Here is a 23,215-nt window from a genome sequence, read left to right as displayed (position 1 = left end):
GGGAGGGGAGATGACTAAAGGAAGGGAGAGATATCAGACCAGGGAATGGAAGGGCAGAAAGGGAATTTGGTAGTGCCCTCTACTGCTGCAGCATTGGGTTTGGAATTTTAGAGTCCAGCCGGCAGTGGCATACCTAGTATATTTGACACCCAGGGCCAATCATTTTTTAACACCCTCTCCTCTATATGAAAAAATAAATATTTTTAGTAATAATCCATGAGTCACACCTAGGAAAAGGCAGCATCTTAACTAGTGCTGCCCGATTCAGGAAAAAATTTTCGATTTGATTCGATTTTCCTGCTCAATTGGGTGTGGGGTTTTTTGTGCTTTTTTTTCCAAACATCCTGGTGGGTTTATTTTATAGCCTCTTCACCCCCTTTGACCTTTCCTACCTACACTGGCACTGTGCTATAAACAAAATAAACAAACAAAAAAGACTTTTCCTCTCGGTCTTACTTGTACTTAATTCCAGCAGTGGAGCAGCCTGTAGAGAGGATCGCCGGTGCTAGCGATCCTTGCAGGCTGCCATCGGCCTCCGGAGCTGTCTACCCTCTGCCGCGGTCCCGTCTCTCCTCTGACGTCAGAAGCAGAATCGCAGCAGAGGAAACAACAGCTCCAGAGGCCGATGGCAGCCTGCAAAGATCACTAAAGTACCTGCAATCCTTTCTGCAGGCTGCTCCGCTGCTGGAATTAGGTAAATGGATGTGCAGGAAGCCAGGGGAGAAGCCGGACACCACAGCACTTCCTGACTGACCCTCCCCCATCGCCCTCTAAAGCAGGAGCAGCAGTGGCCGGCCAGCAAGAGGCAGCGCTGCCGCTCCTGCTTTAGGGGGCAAGTAGGGAGGGTCAGTCAACGAATCAGGAGGCCGATATTTTTTTTTTGTTTTAAATCGATTTAAATCGATTCACTGGAAGTGAATCGGTGAATCGATTTGAACCATGAATCGGGCAGCACTAATCTTACCACTGCATGTAAACCATTCTGAACTCCCTTGGGAGAACGGTACTGAAAACTGAATCAATCAATAAACAAACAGTAATGCATGTCCCCTAGTACTGTGCAAAATATAAAGACAGCAGATGTAAATTTGAAAAGACTGAAATACCAATCACCACACAGAAATAAAACTAAAATGGAAAATAAGATATCATGTTATAGGCCAAATCCATTTTTCAACTAGCTTTCAGAGGCCAAAATCTCCTTTCTCAGGTCAGTACCATATACTGCTGTTACGGTATCCTTTCCTGACCCGAGGAAGAGAGTTTTGGTCTCCTAAAGTTAGTCAAAAAATGTCCTAAAATTAGGACAATAAAAAGGTCTCCTTATTTCCATTTTCAAATTATAAACATTTATTAAAACAGCTATACTACTACTTTATCCTCAAGCAACTCCCTCCCCCCCAAAAAAAACAAAACCTTTTATCTACTTTCATTATCTCTGGGTTTCTGCTTTCCTCAGCACAGCGAGAAGCCAAACAAAAGAAAGGCAAAGTTGATGTCACAATACACTGCCTTCCTCAGGGGACATACGACATACCAAACTGATAACAGGATATTACAGTGGTATCTCTATTTCAGGTAGTCTTGAAAAAGACCTAAATATAGACAAGATTGTTCTGAAACCGTATACTCAGATAAATTTAAAATCTAAAAACAAGAATAAGTGTGAAAATCCAAACAGTGACGGCAAACAGCATTAAAAGAAAAAATCTTACTGCTGTCTTTGTTCTTTAAAATTTGATTGCTGTTTTTGTTCTTATATGTTTGCTGTCACTGCTCGGCTTTTTAAACCTAACTGCCGTCACTGTTTGATTTTTAACAGCTGCTCATGAGCTGTCCAGCCATGCTCTTGCTTTCAGATTTTAAGTCTATCTGTTTTAATTCTGACTGCTGTCACTGTTTGTCATCACTGTCTGGTTTTTCACATGATGCACCGGGGAAGGGAAGGCCCGTCATTTAGGACTGGCGCCCCGAAGCAGGAGCCTCAGAGCAGGCAGCTTCCCCTGTTACTGCTGTTAGGGCTCTGCGCATGTGTCAATCATTCACTGAGCGATTAATTGGTCGTATTTGCATACAAATGCTCGAAATTCAGCCAACAGCGATCCAGTCAGTATCTTTAGTGCATCTAGCCCAGTGGTCTGAAACTCAAACCCTTTGCTTGGCCACATTTTGGATTTGTAGGTACTTGGAGGGCCTCAGAAAAAAGACAGTTACCGTAATGTCTTATTAATGAAATGGCAATTTTCCATGAGGTAAAACTCGATAGTTTATAGTTTATAATTTATAGAGTTTATAAATCTTTCCTTTTGGCTAAGTCTTAATAATAATATTGCAATTTATAGCTAAAGAGACATATGATCAAGAAACAGTTTTATTTGACTTTTGTGATTATGATAAACATACCGAGGGCCTCAAAACAGTACCTGGCGGGCCACATGTGACCCCCGGGCCGCGAGTTTGAGACCACTGATCTAGCCTTTAGTGAATGAACTTGAACTTTGCTAGTTGCTAGTACTGCTCTAAAAAGAGTCTGATTTAAAACAGGATTTCACTGTAGCAGCATTTCTCACCTCTGTCCAGGAAGAGATTGTTGTTCCCTCCCTTCCCGGCAAGGCATCCTTCTCCATGGCACATCTTTCCAGTCTCTCTGCAGAGTTGGAATCCACCAGTTCTCTCTCACAGTCTCATTCTCCATCTCCTCCTCTTTCTCATTCTTTTTTCCTCCAATCTACCCTTCAATTTCAGGAAATCCATTGCTATATAGGATTTTGTCTCCACAACCATTAATGGTAAGTCCTGTCATTGGCTGTTGACAGGCTAACAAGGAAGTAATGGAGCTTGGCAATTCATGATTGGTCCAGCTTAATGAGGACTCGGTACTGTGATGCAAAGGCCAGGTCAGCTTAAGCATACACAACCCATTCTCTGATAGGCCCATTAAAGGGGAGTTTCAGCAGACCTGCCCTATGACAACTTTTATGGGTGTTCAGGAATGCCCCAGATCATCATGATCTAAATGGCCTTCCTCCACGGTTCTTCTGTCCCGTGATCTCATCTAGATCTAGTTCCATGTTGCAATGTTTTGGGATCAATAATACTGGATCAATAATACTGACAGCTTAATTCTCTTTTTAAAAAAATACAATTAGGCCTGGTCTGAACTGCTGTGTAGCAATGCCCAAGTTTAACCTAATGTTCCTATCACCTCTAGGCCCCAAACTACCCCAAGACTAATCTTAACAGGGCAACAAGGGTGATTGGGGGAATCAATGCCAGAAGGGTGATCTGTGGGTCAATGCTGTGGGTCAATGCTGACCAGAGCTCAGCATTGACACCTGCCCCTTAAAGCAGTTACTAATTTGTACCTGGGAACAGGTGAAAATGCCAGTGTTCAGATACTTTGATATATGAAGCTTATTCAAACCATTCCTTCTCCACACCTCTACTATGTCTTCTTGCAAAGTAAACATGGAACACATCAGCACATGTAAACTGTCCCCTCTCCAAAATGGCATTTACACATGTACAGTATACCAATATACACATTTAATGGACCTATTTTTACATGAGGAGACTTTTAAAACAAAGACTTTATTTCCTGAATAGTTCATGTTCTTTAATAACAATGCCATTCAACCCAAACTTTTAAAGCTTTCCTTCCAACCTTCTGTTTTCTTCACTGGCATGTGGTATCGAATATTTTTCCAGAATCTGGACCTTGGTGAAGTATCAGTAACAGATTTTGTTTTCCAGGAAACCACTGGTAAAACTGTGAGGGCTTTCTTTACAATGGGAGGTAAAGAGGCTGGCTCCTGGAAAGTTTTGTATTTGATTAAAATTAGTTTTAGTGTTTTGTCTTCCATAATGCAGTTGATAGCTGCTTCTAACTCAAAGATGCTCGTTCCATTGATGTACCTGGGACTCAGGATAAATATTGCTCTTCTGCATCTTTTAATGTATTTTACAATATCTTCAATATATGCTGGACCAAAAAAAGCAAGAAAAATAAATATGAACTAATCTTAGTAAATAAGGAGTATAAATATTATATATAATCTAAATACTTCTTAGTGCATAGCTTGAAAGACCCTGACCAAAATCATTTTCACTTAATATTCTTAGGGTCCTTTTTACTAAAGCTTTGGGGTCTTTTACTAAAGATTTGCACATGTTATCTACAACAGGACCCATAGGAATAAAATGGGTCCTGTGGCAGATAACATGTGTTAATCTATAGTGAAAGACCATCTTAGTGTGCTAATGGAATTAGCATATGCTAGATGCTAAGCAGCCCATGTTCTACCTAAAGTTTCTTACAGATATCGAATGCTAAGCTTCAGTAAAAGGGCTCCTTAATGAGTTACAGTAGTTTTGAAACTGGATTTATATGTGTTTGAATGGCACAGTAGAAACAGGGCAAAACCATACAGTTATTTTTGATATAAATAAAATCATTGAGATTCTGTGTCCCTTTTACTAAAGGGCAGTAAAAATGTATAACTACCACACAATAATTGCATAACTTAATGACAATAACTGAAAAGCTTGTGTTTTAACTGTTGAATGAATAACCAGTATCTGCCCTTATAGTTAACACATACAACATATTTCAAGGCACTTTTGCATAGCTGCTTTGAACAACTAGCCTAGAAGGGCATACTAAAAAAAAACGTCTAAGTCCCTTTTGGCCTAAGGCCTTAAACATTGAAAGTAGAAGCAAAAAAAGCCAACGTCCAAAAGGAGTTTTTTTTTATAATGGCCTGCTTCTGCGTTCAGCTGTTTAAACGCCCAGACCACCACTACGTCTACAATTACTACATATAATGAACCAAAAAAAAGCCTAAGTCCGAAACGCCCAAAACAAGGGCTTTTAGGCGAAGGAGGAGCCAGTCCTTCGCCTAAAAGCTAGATTCTGTAACCGGTGTCTGTCAAAAACAACACCGGTTACAGAATCACCCCCCCCACACACACACACACACACACAACACGATCGGGGCAAGAGGGATCCCAAGCCCTCTTGCCCCGCCGATTCCCCGACCGTCCTCGACAGCATTGTGGCAAGAGGGAGCCCAAGCCCTCTTCCCACTGACTCCCCGACCGTCCCCGACAGTATCGGGGGCAAGAGGAAGCCCAAGCCCTCTTGCCCCAGCGATCCCCAGCCCCCCTCCCCAGTATAGTTCATTATAGTATAGTATAATTCGTTCCAGAAGCATGCTCATAATTCAAAGTACCGATGCCTTTTCCGTTCACCAGCGCCTCCCGGCTTCTGATTCAAGCCGGCCGCCATCCTTCTGACGCATGTGCAGGACCTCTGAATTCTCCCTTCAAGCCGGCACCGCTCAAACAACACGCGCACCACGTACAAGCACGCAGGACGTCCTGTGTGCTTGTCCGTGGTGCGCGTGTTGTTGGAGCGGCGCCGGGGACATGTGCTTTAATATACGAGTACTTTGAATTACAAGCATGCTTCTGGAACGAATTATGCTCGTAAACCAAGGTACCATTGTATTATGTATAACATATTTTGTGTCATTTGTATTTTACAATATATTTCTTAAATCACAGGTGCCTTAGTAAAAGGACCCCAATATTTGTTTGTGAAGTGCTCAGATCCGCAACCTTAATGATTTAGTGTAAAAAACAAACCGAAGTTGCTGCTGGGACCATCATAAAATATCACTGTCCTGACCGCCATAACATTGATTGAAATCAACTAAAACAACAAAACAATCGATGGCGGTTTTAGCACGCGCTTAGTGCGTGCCGAATTGCTGTGCGTGCGCATTGAGCTGGCATTAGTTCTAGCCACGTAGTGTGGGTTGAGCGCGTGCTAAAATCCTGAACTGAAGAATAAGGTACAAGATTTAGAAAATCATTTAAGGATAAGTGACATATCCACATCTCCAGCAAATAGCTTGACCCCTAAATCGCCTTCCACTGATATCTTTGATATGGTTCCATTTTCTCCTGTATCCCCTCCACTGTCATCTCCCACATGCATCCCATCCCCTCCAGTACCCCCAAGATCTTCGGAGATCAAAAGGGATCTTTTTGGAGCAGAGCCTTTTGACCCTTTTAACTATGGTGCAGATGACTTCCTTCCCGATATTCAATCCAAGTTAGATGAAATGCAGGAGGGGTTCAAAATGGGACTAACCCTTGAAGGCACAGTGTTTTGCCTCGACCCTTTAGACAGTCGATGCTGATGCCAGAAACAAAAGATTGCTGCTACCCTGATTATTTTTATTTGTTACTGCAATATATATTTTGTATTTTGTATGATGTGCCAAAAAGGATTCATGTTACTTGTGTTGAATTTTTCATCTGTAAACCAAGTTTAGATTCACGACTTAAATTTTCTTGTAAAATATCTTTTTTTTGTCAATTGTCATACTGTAAATTATTGTACATTGCAAAGTTTTCAATTTAATCTAGTTAAAATTGCTTAAATAATGTATGTGACATACATGCTTGTTTAATGTTTTATACTGGCATATTTTTTCACAAAAATAGCAAATACATATAATTTAAGTTAAAGGTCTCACATAACCATTTGATTTTAGTTTAGTAGAGTTTTAATGTGTATTTTTTTTAGCTTAAAGAAGAAGAATGTATTTCAAATTTAAAGTATTACCTGAAAGATAAATCTGTTAGCGCAACATTTAAGCTGTAGCTGTATTTTCCAACTAAAAGTATTACACAGATGAAGAAAAATTCTCATTTTCTGATAAGCAATTGTGTCCTTTGTATCTGAAAAGTAAACATTTTTATGATTTCAAAAAAAAAAAAAAAAAAAAAAAAAAACCTGCATGCACTAAAAACGCTATCGCAGCTTAGTAAAAGGAGCCCTTTGGTTTTGGTTTTTTACACTAACCCCCCCCCCTCTTTGACCAAGGTGCGCTAACCGATTAGTGTGCGCTAAACGCTGACGCATCCATAGACTAACTTGCACGCATTAGCGTTTAATGCACGCTAATTCAATTAGTGCGGGCTAATCAGTTAGCACACCTTAGTCAAAGAGGGCCTAAATCTTTAAGGTTGCAGGTCTGAGCACTTCATAAAAAAATATCATGGTGTATCAAATATAATAAAACCCTAAGCTGTGCATGCGCGCTCTTACCTGCGTGCTTCCGTTTTCCGTATGCTGTAGGTCCCCGCAGGTAGGAGTGTGCATGCGTGGCTCAGAGTTTTATCGGCTTCAAGCAGCGTTAAGGCTGTCGGCCGCGGCAGCTCTTGGCGTCTGCAGGCCGCCGCTGCTGTCGGCGGAGGGCACATGCGAGGTAAGGGGTGCTGCTGGACAGGGTTAAGAGGCAGGGGGAGAAAAAGAATGGAGGCTGCCGCGGCTGTCGGTGGCTGTCGGCGGACGGCACATGCGAGGTAAGGGGTGCTGCTGGACAGTGGAAGAGATGGGGGGAGAAAAAGGAAGAGAGGCCTACTGCTGGATGGGGGAGCAGGAAAGAGGTGCTGGGGAAGAAAAAGGAAGGGAGGCTTACTGCTGGACGGGGGAGCAGGAAAGAGGTGCTGATGGACAGGGGAAGAGACGGGGGAGAAAAAGGAAGGGAGGCCTACTGCTGGACAGGGGGACAGGAAAGAGGTGCTGCTGGACAGGGGGGAGATTAAAAAAAGGGAGAAGGGCTGCTGCTGGATAAGGGGAGCAGTGAAGGGGTGGTGGTGGACACAGGGAAAGTAAAAGGAAGGGAGAATGGGTGGACAGCCGAGGAAAAAGAAAGAAAGACAGAAATACAGAAAGCGGCTAAGGAGAGAGAGAGAGAAAGAAATAAAGACAGACACACACATATATTCTATGTAACGGGCTATATTAATGTAACGGGCTATAAGACTAGTATTTATATATTTATACTGTGATTTAAGAAATGATATTGTCTAGCTTCATCACAGAGTTACTGATTGGAACTCCCTGGAGTTAATTTTATTAGTATTTTACATCCAGGCAGGGTTTATACATTTTATTTTTTGCATCGAGTGGGATATTACCTCCTCCAGGAAGGATGTCCCTTTCAAGCAGGCATAGTTTGTATCCGTATACTTTTTCCAGTACCTCTGGAAGATACTCTACTGCAAACCTCTCCTCATCAAAGTAACTCTCTTCCTCTATGTCACTGCAGTCAAATGAGTCCTGCTTTGCGTATGAGACAAATGCATCAAATTCTTTATGGTCTGCAAAAAAAAGAAAACCACTGAACAGTTGTGTAATGACCCCCTAGTTTTCCATACTAAAACAGTGTCCCTCTAACATGGACTAGGTTTAGTGAATGTAACAAAACAGTGCAATTAATTTAGGGGTCCTTTTACTAAGGCACACTAGCCCATTTAGCGTATGCTAAATATTAGAAGAAGAAGAAGATGATGGCAGAAAAGGGCTACAGCCCATCAAGTCTGCCCACTCTGCTTACCCACCCCCTGTCTATGCCCTAATGACCCAATTTTCTTATCTTGACCCTCGTAGGGATCCCACATGGGTATCCCATTTATTCTTAAAGTCTGGCACACTGTCTGCCTCGATCACCTGCACTGGAAGCTTGTTCCAATGATCAACCACTCTCTCTGTGAAGAAATACTTTCTGGTGTCACCATGAAATTTTCCGCCCCTGAGTTTGAGCGGGTGCCCTCTTGTGGCCGAGGGTCCCTTGAGAAAGAAAATATCATCTTCCACTTCGACACTTCCCGTGAGGTACTTAAATGTTTCGATCATGTCTCCCCTCTCCCTACGTTCCTCGAGAGTGTAGAGCTGCAATTTGTTCAGTCTCTCTTTGTACGAGAGACCCTTGAGCCCCGAGATCATCCTGGTGGCCGTCCGCTGAACCGATTCAATTCTGCGCACATCTTTACTGTAATGTGGCCTCCAGAATTGCACACAGTACTCCAGATGAGGTCTCACCATGGCCCTGTACAACGGCATTATGACTTCAGACTTTCGGCTGACGAAACTTCTACTGATACAACCCAATATCTGCCTTGCCTTAGATATTAGTGCGTGCTAAATCGGCTGGCGCCTTAGTAAAAGAGGGGGTTAGCAAGTTCATATCCAAGAAAGCAAGAGGGGACTGTGCTAAAAAAAGAGAAGACTGGGGTGGTGGGGGGGGGGGCGATATTCAGACTGCAGGAGGCAGCCCATCTAAGTCCTGCGGTCAGTGCTGAGCCTGGATACTCAATGCCAGACTATTTCCAGTGACCGGCATTGAATATTTATTTATTTTAAAAGCTTATAGCCCAGCTATAACTAAGCGGATTCCAACATAATAATACATACATAATCATAAAGATAAAAGATAAATAGTGCGGAATATTGGGGGAGGGGGGAGGTAGAGTTTTCCAGAGAAGGAACTGATAAAAAAGAAACAGTTTGGGCTGGATTCTGTATAGGAAGCCCAGTCTCAGAAGCCACCTAAGCGGCTTTTGAGAATCGCACATGGGCATCCTCTATAGAATCGCTTCTGTCCTCATGGACAGACGCCTAAGTCCACCTAACACCACGATTCTCTAACCGACGTCCATGTCACAGCCACCAGTTACAGAATTGGGTTACAGGTGAACTTATTGCAACAAGGGAATCTACCTTTCGCGATCAGTTTAGCAGCAGGGAACCTGTTCCACACGGTGACGGGATAATCTTGCGCCAGACGCCAGCGCGCCGATAATCCAGCACCGACAATTCAGCGCAAGACAGAAGCGCGCGGGGGAAAAAATAATTTTTAAAGAGCTCCGACTGGGGGTTTAGGGTGGCAACCCCCCCCCCCCCACTTTATTGGTTAGTGTTCGTGCTGCCGTTGCAGAGGGTGTGGGGGGTGAAACCCCCCACATTATAGAGAAAATGGAACTTTTCCCAAAAAAATCAGAAAAGTTCCGTTTTCGCTATAATGGAGGTTTCCAACCCCCCAAACACCCCTCCAACAGCAGCGCGAACACTAACCAATAAAGTGGGGGGGGTTGCCACGCCAAACTCCCTGTTGGACCTCTTTAAAAATTACTTTTTCCCCGCGTGCTTCTGTCTTGCGCCGAATTGTCGGCGATGCATTGTCAGCACACTGGCGTCTTGCGCGCCACTGACTATGAACCATTCCACACACACACACACACACCCGCGAAGAATACCGGCAGGAGGGATGCCCAGTCTCTCCAGCTGGAAATCCCCCACCTGTCTGACACATCCCCCAGACAGGAGGGATGCCCAATCCCTCCTGCTGGAGCCTTCTCTCCCCCTCACATACACACACACAATCCCTGTTGTGATTGAATCAATTGCCACATCTTTCTGAAATGTAGACCAGCATTTTGCTGGCCTGTATTTCAGGCACCTAGGGCCGCCTAAGCTCGCCTAAGGCCATTTCTGGATGAAACTGCGCCCATGCCTAGCCTTAGGCAGGCCTACGCGCCTCCCTAGGCTCGTGAAAATGCCTACAATGTAGGTGAACCTACTCGGGGCGTTTTTAAAAAAAATCATGCATCCTGATTGGCTGGCTAGATAGCAGCAGGACGTCTATTACCGCCTACAATCAGGACACTGTTTATAGAATATGCCCCTTTCTGTCTCTCCCCTGCATTGATCAAATCTGAAAGAGTGCCAGCAGCATTGTTTGAGCTGTGTGTAATATATATATAAAACAGGACAGAAAACACAATGATTCAACCTTTGTTGATCACAGAACAAATGGATCAGAACCTGTCTCACTGGGTCTCAAGACAAAGAGCTCTATAAAGATTTTGCCAAACCACACACAAAAGAAGCAGAGCAGGAAATTAGTCAGAGTTTCTGAGGGGCTGGAGAGAAAGCAGAAAACAGGTGGATATTATTAAAACTAGTTTCTTCCATCCTGTCCAACTGATGTGCAGAAACACAATACTGGGTTCTAAGAAAAATGAAAATGAAGCTTTTCAAGAGCAGTCAAGATGAAAAAAATGAAAAAATAAAACGGTGCAGGAGAAGGAGAAGAAAGAAGGCACATTTACATAGTAAAACCAAGTGATATTTCACAGTTAACACCAGTTAGCAATTAGGGACCCCTAAACTTCAGAACTTTCAGAGGTAAAATCTTCTGTGGTCTTTGTTACTTAAGAATGGATTAATATTTGAATCAGTGGTGTAGGAAGGGGGGGTGTGGGGAGTGGGGTGCAGTCTGCCCTGGGTGCGGTCGTCCTAGGGTTAACAGAAATCTAGATTTCCTCGGAAATGTCCTCCTTTTGAAGACATGTCTAGGGGTCCGGACGGCTTTTCAAAACCCGGCACTTTGTCTAGGTTTTGAAAATTAATCGAGTTGGGAGGGGGCATTCGTGCATGCGCAAATGCAATGTAATGATGTTATGCGCAAGTGTACATGTGTATGATGTCACGCGGATGATTTCTTGCCGAACGAGCAGGCATCAGGGGCTGGGGGCAGAGCCGGGGTATAGCGGGGCAGGGATGGGCAGACCTGGGCGAGTCTGGGGGCAGATATAAAGGTAGGATTTTACTGATGTAAAATCTGGTAACCCTAGGTCTTCCTAAGGGCACAGCACCCTTCCTCCTTTCATCCCCCGCTCTCTTCTTGCCACATGCCCCCCCTTGCCTTCCTCGTACCTTTGTTTACTTCCCCAGAGTGAGGTTGTTGCCCGTGTTGGCATGGGCGCTCTCTCTAATGTCACTTCTGGGATCTGCGCCTAGGAAGTGACGCCAAAGGATGAACCAACACTGACGTGAGCATGCTGTTCACACCGGAGAAGTTAAAAAGGTATGGGGAAAGGGAAGGGTGTGTGTGTGCATGGCAGAGGGGTGGGGAACAGGGTGGGGTGCCACGGGCACTTTCTCACCCTTACAATGTCACTGATTGTAATCTAATCTAATCTACAATTTCTTGGTCGCTCTATGCCTAACTAGGTTCAAGGCAACTTAAAATAGGAATAGGAATCAAGGGAGAGGAGATGTTTTGCATTTGCTCTATATCCGCTCTCATTCCAGATTTCCTGCACTGGACAGAGGGATATAAGATCACCAAATAAAATAACATAAAAATGATCATAATGGGACAGATTTCACCCCCACCCCCCTTTACAAAACCGTAACGTGGATTTTAACGCCAGACGCAATAGTATTAGCACCAACGCTCACAGAATTCCTAGGAGTGTGGGAGATGTTACCGCTGTGGCCGGTGCTAAAAACTGTGCTACGGTTTTGTAAAAAGGGGATGGGGGGATAAAGGTCCATCAAGTCTAATATCCTGTTTCCAGCAGTGGCCAGTCCAAGTCACAAGTACCTGGCAGAATCCCTAGCTACCGATAGAGATAAGCAATGGCTTTCCCCAGGTCTCCCTTAATCATTTATGGACTTTTCCTCCTGGAATTATCCAAACCTTTTCTAAACCCAGCTTTGATAACTGCTTTTACCACATCATCTGGCAACAATTTCCAGATCCTTCTCTGTTGAGTGAAAACATATTTTCTCCTTTTTGTTCTGCATGTAATACTTTGCAACTTTATGGCATGTTCCTTAGTCTTTTTACCTTTTCAAAGAAACATTTGATTTGTGTTTACACTTCTCCCTCCGTATTCGCTGTGATAGGAAATTAATAGAACCGCAAATACTGAAAAACCGCGAATAACTTTTTCATGTGTTATTCGCTGTTTTCTATTAAAAACCATCGTGAATATAGTGAAACCGCAAATAACATGGTGGGAGACCTGGTCTGTTCCTGAAGGAGAGGCAAAACACGATGAAGAAAGTGCTGGGTATCAGTGATTTTCTCTGTAAACGCTTGGAATCAGCAATTTCTCTAGGCAAGCTGATGTAATTTAGGGGGAGGAGCCAGCAAGCTAAAAACCGTGAATAATCGAAACCGCGAATGCTGAAACCGTGAATACAGAGGGAGAAGTGCACTTCTATTCTCCATGCTGAAGAGCCCTAATCTATTTAGTCATTCTTCCTATGAGAGACCTTCTATCCCTTTTATCATTTTGGTCATCCTTCTCTTTATTTTTTTCCAATTCTGCTATATCTTTTTGGGAAGTAGTGATGAGAATGGTACACCATACTCAAGGTATAGTCACACTATGGAGAGAAACAGAGGTATTATGATACTCTGTTTAATTCTCTATTCCTTTTCTAATAATTCCTAACATTCTGTTTGCTTTTTCTGGCAACCGCCGAAAGGTGAGCAGATTTCAAGGTATTGTTATCTCCCCTTTTGACTTTCTCCCTCAAGAGAGATTAGTGCCACCCTCTTCCTCAAAACATTCTTCCCAATATTCAGTGAGTGGCAGTGAGTGTTTTGCTGCCCACCATTGGCGTTATTCCTGGATAATTAATGATGGGCCCTGTCCAGGCTTCGGTATTGAATTTTTAAAAAAAATTTTTTTTTTAGCTGGCTAAATCAAAATTCAGCCCTTGACTATGTAAACCAAGCTGCTTAAAGACAGGACTGCTATTTTGCTGCCCAATTTAAGTGATCTACTTATGTGGTAAGGGACTGAGTATTGGCACTTAACCTGATGCCATCCCTGGAATGCCCACAAGTTGGCAGCTTTTGAATTCAGTGCCAACCAGACATTTTCAGCAATGATAACCAGTTAAGTACAGCTGAACAGTGGCATTGTGAGGGAGGTTGGCACCCAGGGTGACGGTGCCCGGCATTGCTGTGCTGTGCCCCCCTCCCTACCGCTTGGGTGTCCCCCCCCACTCTTTCCTGCCACTTGAGCGTCTACCCTGTCCCCCACATACCTCTTGAAATGTTCACTGGCACGAGCAGCGCCTTCCTTCAGCTGCTTGTGCCCACCTTGGCTCCCTTCTGATGTCATATCCTGGTCCCAAGGCCAGGAAGTAACATGAGAAGGGAATCAATGCCGGCACGAGCAGCATGTGGAAAATAGTGCTCACTCTGGTGGACATTTGAAGAGATGTGTGTGGAGGGGGGGGTGTTCAGAGAGGAGGAGAGGCACCAGAGCCCTCTGCAAAGACCCCCCCCCTCCCACTTACTATACCACTGCCACTGAAAATGACCAGATGGCCATAAATAAGCAATTTAACTGGTTGGTGGCTGTTTCCAGATGGTTGAATCATTTTGAATATCAGCCAGAATATTTCCATCTTGTAGCAGTCTATTTCCCATTGATATCCCTGTTACCCCATGACTATCACCCCGCCTTACCAGGGAACTGACTACCCATCATTCCTTTTCCTAATTAGCGACAGCTGCCACTTTCTACTTCACCATCCTTCTAACAACTTAATTCCTCCTCTCCCTAAAGAAGGCCACTATCCATCCTAAATCAGCAAGTAGTAATACCATTCTCCACGGGGATATCTATCAGTTTCCTCAGTAGGATATTGCTATTACTTCTCTTAGGCAGAACCCTTTGAGAGGTTGTCCCCAATACCTTAAAACCCTGTTTTATGCAAATTTGGGCAAAAACAGTAAATGTTGCAGTGTATGTTTGGTTAGTAGTGAAGGCCTGTTACAGCACTGCCCAGATAAGTCCTGCTAAAAACTGTTGGTTGGGCAGCCCTGAGCAATTTAAGGGGACAGAAGACTCTCTTACCTGCTTAAATTGCTTTGAATATTGTACCTGAACAAAAACTAAGCAATTCCTAGAATTGACACAAGAAATAACACAATATGAAAAATTTCTGCCCACATCCTCCTAGTATGAGGGCAAATCAAAAAGTAAAGGCAAAATACCGTATTTTCGCGGATATAACGCGCACCTGTGTAAAACGCGCACAGGGGTATAGCGCGCAGAAATCACGATGATATGTACCAAAACTTTTCTATACCGCGCTCAGGCATATAACGCGCATGATGCCCGACGCTCCTTTCGCCCGCCCTGACTTTCCGTGCGCTGTCCTGACTCTCCGTTCACCCCCCCTGACTTTCCGTGCACTGTCCCCCCTTGAAGTCCTGTCCCCCCTTGAAGGTCTGTCCCCATCCTGAAAGCCTGATGCCACCCCCCCCCCCGACGTCCGATACATCCCCCCCCCCCCCGGCAGGACCACTCGCACCCTCACCCCGAAGGACCGCCGACTCCCCAACAATATCGGGCCAGGAGGGAGCCCAAACCCTCCTGGCCACGGCGACCCCCTAACCCCACCCCGCACTACATTACGGGCAGGAGGGATCCCAGGCCCTCCTGCCCTCGACGCAAACCCCCTCCCCCCAACGACCGCCCCCCCCCCAAGAACCTCCGCCCGTCCCCCAGCCGACCCGCGACCCCCCTGGCCGCCCCCCACGCCACCCCCCCCCGCCTTCCCCGTACCTTTGTGTAGTTGGGCCAGAAGGGAGCCCAAACCCTCCTGGCCACGGCGACCCCCTAACCCCACCCCGCACTACATTACGGGCAGGAGGGATCCCAGGCCCTCCTGCCCTCGACGCAAACCCCCCTCCCCCCCCAATGACCGCCCCCCCCAAGAACCTCCGCCCGTCCCCCAGCCGACCCGCGACCCCCCTGGCCGACCCCCACGACACCCCCACCCCCCTTCCCCGTACCTTTGGAAGTTGGCCGGACAGACGGGAGCCAAACCCGCCTGTCCGGCAGGCAGCCAACGAAGGAATGAGGCCGGATTGGCCCATCCGTCCTAAAGCTCCGCCTACTGGTGGGGCCTAAGGCGCGTGGGCCAATCAGAATAGGCCCTGGAGCCTTAGGTCCCACCTGGGGGCGCGGCCTGAGGCACATGGGCCAAACCCGACCATGTGTCTCAGGCCACGCCCCCAGGTGGGACCTAAGGCTCCAGGGCCTATTCTGATTGGCCCACGCGCCTTAGGCCCCACCAGTAGGCGGAGCTTTAGGACGGATGGGCCAATCCGGCCTCATTCCTTCGTTGGCTGCCTGCCGGACAGGCGGGTTTGGCTCCCGTCTGTCCGGCCAACTTCCAAAGGTACGGGGAAGGGGGGTGGGGGGGTCGTGGGGGTCGGCCAGGGGGGTCGCGGGTCGGCTGGGGGGGCGGTCGGAGGTTCTTGGGGGGGGGCGGTCGTTGGAGGGAGGGGGGTTTGCGTCGAGGGCAGGAGGGCCTGGGATCCCTCCTGCCCGTAATGTAGTGCGGGGTGGGGTTAGGGGGTCGCCGTGGCCAGGAGGGTTTGGGCTCCCTTCTGGCCCAACTACACAAAGGTACGGGGAAGGCGGGTGGGGGTGTCGTGGGGGTCGGCCAGGGGGGTCGCGGGTCGGCTGGGGGACGGGCGGAGGTTCTTGGGGGGGGCGGTCGTTGGGGGGAGGGGGTTTGCGTCGAGGGCAGGAGGGCCTGGGATCCCTCCTGCCCGTAATGTAGTGCGGGGTGGGGGTAGGGGGTCGCCGTGGCCAGGAGGGTTTGGGCTCCCTCCTGGCCCGATATTGTCGGGAAGTCGGCGGTCCTTCGGGGGGGGGGGGATGTATCGGACGTCGGGGAGTCGGCCGGGCAAGAGGGCTTGGGCTCCCTCTTGCTCCGATCGTGGATGCGGGTGCGGGTGGGAGCACGTGCGAGCGGTCGTTCGGGGTGGGGGTGCGAGCGGTCCTGCTGGGGGGGTGAATCGGGCGTCGGGCGGGGTGGGAACTATGTTTAAAAACTTTTCTATACCGCGCTCAGGCATATAACGCGCGAGGGGTATGCGCGGTAGGTAAAATCGCTTATAACGCGCGCGTTATATCCGCGAAAATACGGTACATTTAATGGCTTTAATAGAAGTAACTGTGAGCAATTGAACATATCACTTTCCCACATAGTCCCCCTGCAAGATGACACATTTGATGTATCATTCAACTAGCTTCTGCATTCCTGCTGCTTCCTTTACTTCATCATGCTTTGTTTTTTTCTCTCCGGGTTACAGTGATGCACCCATATCTTGTCGCCGGTGACAATTCTCTCCAGAATACTTGAACTTCTTCATGCCGTCTCAGGAACTGGGTTGCAACCTCCACACGCTGTTGCTTGTACAGATCAGTAAGTTGTTTGGGAACTCATCGTGCATAGACTTTCCTGTATCCCATGTCATCATGCATTATGACAAATACAGATCCATAGCTGATATCCAAATTTGCAGCCAATTGAGACACCGTTATCTGTCAGCCTTCTTTAATCAAGGCATCCACCCTGTCAATGTGCTCTTGTGTGCACAATGTTGATGGGCAACCAAACAACCTTCGTCAGTTATACCTGTTTTTCCTGCTTTAAACCTTTTTACCCACTCATTAACCTTGATTCACAGTGCTATGTCCACGCTTAGTCAATATCCAATGGTGAATTTCCACGGGTTTCACTCCCTTTGCCCAAATAAAGTGCACTATTGCATGTTGTTCTTCGATGGTGCACTTTTACAATGGAGCATCAATGTTTCTGATCTCGTAACTGCCACATGACTAAAAGCTGCACTATGTGTAGACGAACTATCCAACAGGAAACGTACGAGAAATATTTTGCATTTTACTAGCTCTGTTCCAGTTATCGCAGGAGTGTCAAAGTCCCTCCTCGAGGGCCGCAATCCAGTCAGGTTTTCAGGATTTCCCCAATGAATATGGATGAGATCTGTTTGCATGCACTACTTTCATTGTATGCTAATAGATCTCATGCATATTCATTGGGGAAATCCTGAAAACCCGTCTGGATTGCGGCCTTCGAGGAAGGACTTTGACACCCCTGAGTTATCAAGTAATTTAACAATTGCCTTTAATTTTTTATTTGTCTTCATATGCTTTCAACTCTTAACTCCCCCTCACTGCTGCCAGATACCTATACCCACTATAACCTCCCCAACCCTGAAATGTCCTGTCTAAATTAGATTGTAAGTTCTTCTGAGAAGGGACTGTCAGAGTTGCGTACGCCTTTCAGCGCTATAGAAATAATAAATAATAGTAGTAGTAATATTTTATTAATAAGCTTATACATGGAACTATGCATGTTTATTGTGTTGGATGCTAAAGATTTTCCTTGAAGGTTTATACTCATATGTTAAGCTTGACTGTGTTAAAAGTAAGTAAAAATGTTTTAAGTATGTGAATAAACAGTTCACTTGTCTTACCTGTTAGGGTTTCATCCTTTGAAAAGTAGTTTCGATAGAGCAACACAACTTCAATCCAATAAATGTAGACAAAACCACTTACACCATAAAATGCCAACAGCAGTACTACTGTTATGGACAATATGTATATGAAATACACTGGATCTGTTGGAAAAAAAAAAATGACTTGTGATAATAAAATATCGCTGGAGTAGAAATAAACAGAACATAAGCTATTTGGCATGCCTATGTTACATTAATATCTTGGAGACCATTACAGAAAAATATGTGTGGCACAATTTTAAAGGGATTAAGGGATAGGGGAGATATGATAGAGACATTTAAATACCTCCATTGCATCAATTCAGAGGAGGTGAGTCTTTTTCAATTGAAAAGCTCTGGAATGAGGAGGAAATGAAAAGGGATAGACTCAGCTTGGGGCATGAACACAGGATCTCTAAGGGAGAAGAAGGTATACTAGATGGCATGGATGGGTAGACTGGATATGCCTTCATTTTCGATATTTCTGTGAGATTGTAAAATGGATGACCAAGTAGGAGCATTCCCAAATTATTTACTTATTTAACATTTACACTTCCCACTCCGTATTCGCGGTAGTTAGGGGCAGAGCCGGCCCGTGAATATTAAAAAACTGTGAATAATATTCGGGCCAGATCTTCCTGGTGGTCTAGCGGGTTTTCAGGCAGGAGCGATCTTCCCACGCTCCTGTCTCGTGCAGATCGCTCACAGGAAATGGCTGCCTTGAGCTCCCATAGTCTCTCTAGCCATTTCCTCTGAGCGATCTGCACGGAGTAGGAGTGTAGGAAGATCGCTTCTACCCCAAATATCCGCTAGACCACCAGGTAAGGCTTAAGAGGGGGCTTACAGGGCTTAAAATAGCCAGAAAAAGGAATTTTGGGTATAAAATTGTGAATAAGTGAATCTGTAGATACGGAAACCATGAATACGGAGAGGGTATTCCACTTGAAAAAAACAAAAGAGAAATACGCAGAGGGGCATTTTTGACAGGTTGTCTAAGTCTGAATTTGTACATTTAGGGGGAAAATGTCTAGAAATTCAGTAGAGAAAATGTCCATTTTCAAAACAGCAAGATGTTTAACTTTTTTTTTTTAATGATCTATCTAGATGTTTTGGCCTTTAGTGCACCTATCTTTTTTAGTCATTTTCAAATGCGAAGCCGTCCAAATGTAAAAGCACAAAAACAAGCCATTGGGATGTCCAAGCAGCCAGCATTCTTAGCAAACTTTCCATACATACAGATAAGCAGAGCAGAGGGGCACTCTAGGGAATACTGCGGTGAATATAACATTAAAGAGTACCAGGTATACATGTTACTATAACCTGCTTATATTGTATGGTGAAACCTCCAAAACCCACCCAAAACTTACTATACCCACCTCTGCACCACAGCAATAACCCTTGTGCCTGCAAGCATCATCTGTATATAGGTACAGTAGGTTTTGGGTATGTTTTGGAGGGCTCACCATACAATACAAGCAAGTTATAGTGACATGTGTACTTGGGACTTTTATAGTTCACTAGCTGATGCCCCGGCGTTGCACGGGTATTTAATTATAGCAATAACACTATAAATGGATTCAAATAAAGATACTTAATAGTGGTGAATGAAATTATTTTTTTACAGCTTAATAAAAAGTACAACATTCAAATTATAATGAGAAATATTTGACAAAATGAATACAATACAACTAACGCAAAACGTGATTATAAACAACATTTTTAGTTTCACCTCCTGGAGCAAGAACATATAAATTCTTGGGTGAACCCAGAGTTGAGCAAGCAACATAGAGTTGTGGGCCGCGAGACCCCCAGAACATATCACCTCAGGTAGTGAGGGATCTGCATACCAAGTTTCGTTCAAATCGGTCAAGCCGTTTTTGAATTACTGTGAAAATGGCAGCTTTTTACATTTTTTCCATTGACATGAATGAGTGAAATCTGATTTTCTGTTTGTAGCTCCGCCCACGTGTGCAGGTGGGCCGCGAGACCCCCAGAACATATCACCCCAGGTAGTGAGGGATCTGCATACCAAGTTTCGTTCAAATCGGTCAAGCCGTTTTTGAATTACTGTGAGAATGGCAGCTTTTTACATTTTTTTCCATTGACATGAATGGGTGAAATCTGATTTTCTGTTTGTAGCTCCGCCCACATGTGCAGGTGGGCCGCGAGACCCCCAGAACATATCACCCCAGGTAGTGAGGGATCTGCATACCAAGTTTCGTTCAAATCGGTCAAGTCGTTTTTGAATTACAGTGAGAATGGCAGCTTTTTACATTTTTTCCATTGACATGAATGAGTGAAATCTGATTTTCTGTTTGTAGCTCCGCCCACGTATGCAGGTGGGCCGCGAGACCCCCAGAACATATCACCCCAGGTAGTGAGGGATCTGCATACCAAGTTTCGTTCAAATCGGTCAAGCTGTTTTTGCGTGATCGCGGCACATACACACACACATACATACACACATACATACCTCCGATTTTATATATATAGATTATAGTACCCCTTAGAGTGTCCCTCTGCTTTGCTTTGCTCAACTTTGTGTGGCCATCTGAAGCTGTAATACAGGCTGGAAAGTAATGTTTTTTTTCACATCTTTGGGTGGTGGGAGGGGGTCATGACCACTGGGTGGGTAAGGAAGAGGTCATTCCTAAATCCCACCAGGGGTCGTCAGCTTGGGTAACTTTTTGACCCTTATTCATTTTTAAAACAAGTGTAGCCCCAAAAATCTAAGTCGTGCCCTGGCCATTTTGTTAAAAGTGTGATTATCCCCGCAGAATATCCAAGTCCTAAGCCTGCTGAAAACATGCCTCTAACACGCACCCTTAAGATTTAGATGCACTGGAGATAAAGGGCTGGATTCTGTATACAATGGCTGTCTCAGCAGCCACCTAAGCAGCTTTTGAAAATTGCACAGGGGCATCCTATATAGAATCACATCTGTCCACCTAACCCCATCTAACCACACCGATTTTCTAACTGGCGTCCATGTCACTGGCACTGGTTAGAGAGTCATGTTACCACTGAGCTGATCGTCACAAGGGTATCTCCCTGCAGAGATCAGTTTAGCAGCCATGGTAGGGAATTTGTCCCCCTGCTAAGCTGGCCAGCAGGAGGGATGCCCACTCTCTCCTGCCAGAACTCCCGAAACCCCCCTTGAATGTCCATGGCAAGAGGAGTTCCCAGTTCCTCCTGCTTCCACACCTTGAGACATCCCCTGGCTGGAGGGATGCCCACTCCCTCCTGCTACTGACCTCATCATCCCCCGAAGACCCACAAACACTTCCCAACTCCACCCCTGACACTCACTGATACCCTAAGATCCCCCTGACACCCCAAGATCCCCCTGTCCCCCCTGACCTCCCATACTTTAATCTAATGGTCGGCAAAAAGAATGCCCATTCCCTCCTGCTGACAGGGCTACCACTTTAAAATGGCGGGCATTCCCCTTCTCGGTGTATTCTGGGATGCAACAGGGAGGGTCCTAAGGCCCTGATTGGCTAAGATGCCTAAGGCCTCTCCCATAGGAGGGTCCTAAGGCACCTGGGCAAATCAGAGTCCTACGCTTCTTTCCCAGTGCATCCTGGGATGTACTGGGAGTGGCCTAAGACTCCGATTGGCCAGATTCTTAAGGTATCTTTATATTTTATTCTTTTATTTATGTACATCGCTTTGTAAACAGATTCAGCAATAAATCAAATATTAATAAACCTTGAACCTTGTCCCTCCCATGGGAGTCACACTGCCGCTGAGTTGATCGCCGCAAGGGAATCTCCCTGTGGTGATCAATTTAACGGATGCGACCATGGGAGAGCTGTAGGGATCTGGCCAATATGAGTCTTAGGCTATTCCCAGTGCATCCCAGGATGCACTGGGAATGAGGCCTAGGACTATGGTTGACCCAGGTGCCTATGGGAGGGGCCTTAGCCATCTGAGCCAATCCCCTCTCCGGTGCATCCCAGAATACACTGGGAAGGGTTAGGCCTGCCATTTGGAAGTGGTGGGCCTGCCAGCAGGAGGGAGTGGGCAGCCTTCTTGCTGGCCATCATATTAAGGTACATAGGCATTCGGGGTGGCAGGGGGATCTTAGGATGTTGGTGGCATTCAAGGAGTGTCAGAGGGATCTTGGGGTGTTGGGGAGTATTAGAGGTGTTGTCGGGGAATGTGAGGTGGAGTCAAGGAGTGTTAGGGGGGCCTCAGGGGATAAAGGGGCCAGTGATAGGAGGGAGTGGGCATCCTTCTTGCCAGGGGTTGTCTCGGGGGTGGCGGCAGGAGGAATTTGACACTCCTCCTGCTGCTGATATTAGGGGTTGGGGAGCTTTGGGGATTCTAGCAGGAGGTAGTGGACATCACTCCTGCCGGTTGACTTCGAAGGGGGGGGGGGTCAGGTTCCCTGCTGCGGCTGCTAAACTGATTGCTGCAGGGAGATTCCCTTGCTGTGATTGGTTCAGTACCCATATCTATTTGAAGTGTAGACCAGCATTTTGCTGGCCTACATTTCAAGATCTTATTGCAACCCTAGGGAGACACCTAAGGCCACTTCCAGTCAAAACCATGCCTTTGGTCAACTTAAGCGGCCCTATGCGCCTCCCTAGGCCTGCAAACAGCCTGTCTCTGGGTTGTTGTTTTTTTACATGCATCCCAATTGGCTGGCTAGACAGTGGTAGGACACCTACCGCCGCCTACAATCGGGACACCGTTTATAGAATTTGCCCCCAAATGACCAGAAAGATGTTTTCAAAGTTAATTTTGAAAATGCTCACTTGGAATGGAGGACTTTCCAAACAACTGCCAACATGCCCAGGTCTGGCTGTCCAAGCAAGTTGACCCCCAGAGCAGACCACAAGAAGCTAAAATAAGTGTACAAAAACCCTAAAATGTCATCACGGAACCTACAGCAGGCTCTTGCTACTGTTGATGTGAAAGTGCATGCCTCTTCAATCAAAGGTGTGCAAGGAGTAAACCTTTGCTCTCTAAGAGAAACATCAAGGCTAGACTGAAGTTTGCCAGTGAGAATGTACACTAACACCAGGACTTGTGGAATTGTGTTCTATGGTCAGATGAGAGATAGAGAGATAACATGGAATTCCTAGGATAATTATCATGGAACAGATGAGAAGGCTGTCATCATGCAGTGAAAAGGATACTGACCCTTTGAAGAATATAAGGAACTAGAACTGGGAAACACTTAAGGAGACCTCTACATTTAAAGAGACATTGGGTGT

General features: G+C 45.8%; 1 protein-coding gene across 4 annotated transcripts in view; it reads right to left on the bottom strand.

The window, feature by feature from the left end:
• Positions 1–3,572: 3,572 nt before the first annotated feature.
• IL18RAP (interleukin 18 receptor accessory protein) overlaps positions 3,573–23,215 on the bottom strand; it is a 132,898-nt gene continuing 113,255 nt past the window's right edge. For all 4 annotated transcript variants that reach the window (XM_033947580.1, XM_033947581.1, XM_033947582.1 and 1 more), the window contains 3 exons: positions 17,970–18,113; positions 7,996–8,178; positions 3,573–3,982 (listed from right to left, as the gene is read on the bottom strand). In XM_033947580.1, the coding sequence (XP_033803471.1) occupies positions 3,633–3,982; positions 7,996–8,178; positions 17,970–18,113 (677 nt within the window). In that variant the 3' untranslated portion in view covers positions 3,573–3,632. The remainder of the gene's footprint in view (positions 3,983–7,995; positions 8,179–17,969; positions 18,114–23,215) is intronic.

The sequence above is a fragment of the Geotrypetes seraphini genome, chromosome 6 (genome assembly GCF_902459505.1).
Source record: "Geotrypetes seraphini chromosome 6, aGeoSer1.1, whole genome shotgun sequence".
Classification (NCBI taxonomy): domain Eukaryota; kingdom Metazoa; phylum Chordata; class Amphibia; order Gymnophiona; family Dermophiidae; genus Geotrypetes; species Geotrypetes seraphini.
Note: the sequence above shows the minus strand (reverse complement) of the source record. Positions and strands in the feature narration are given on the sequence as shown.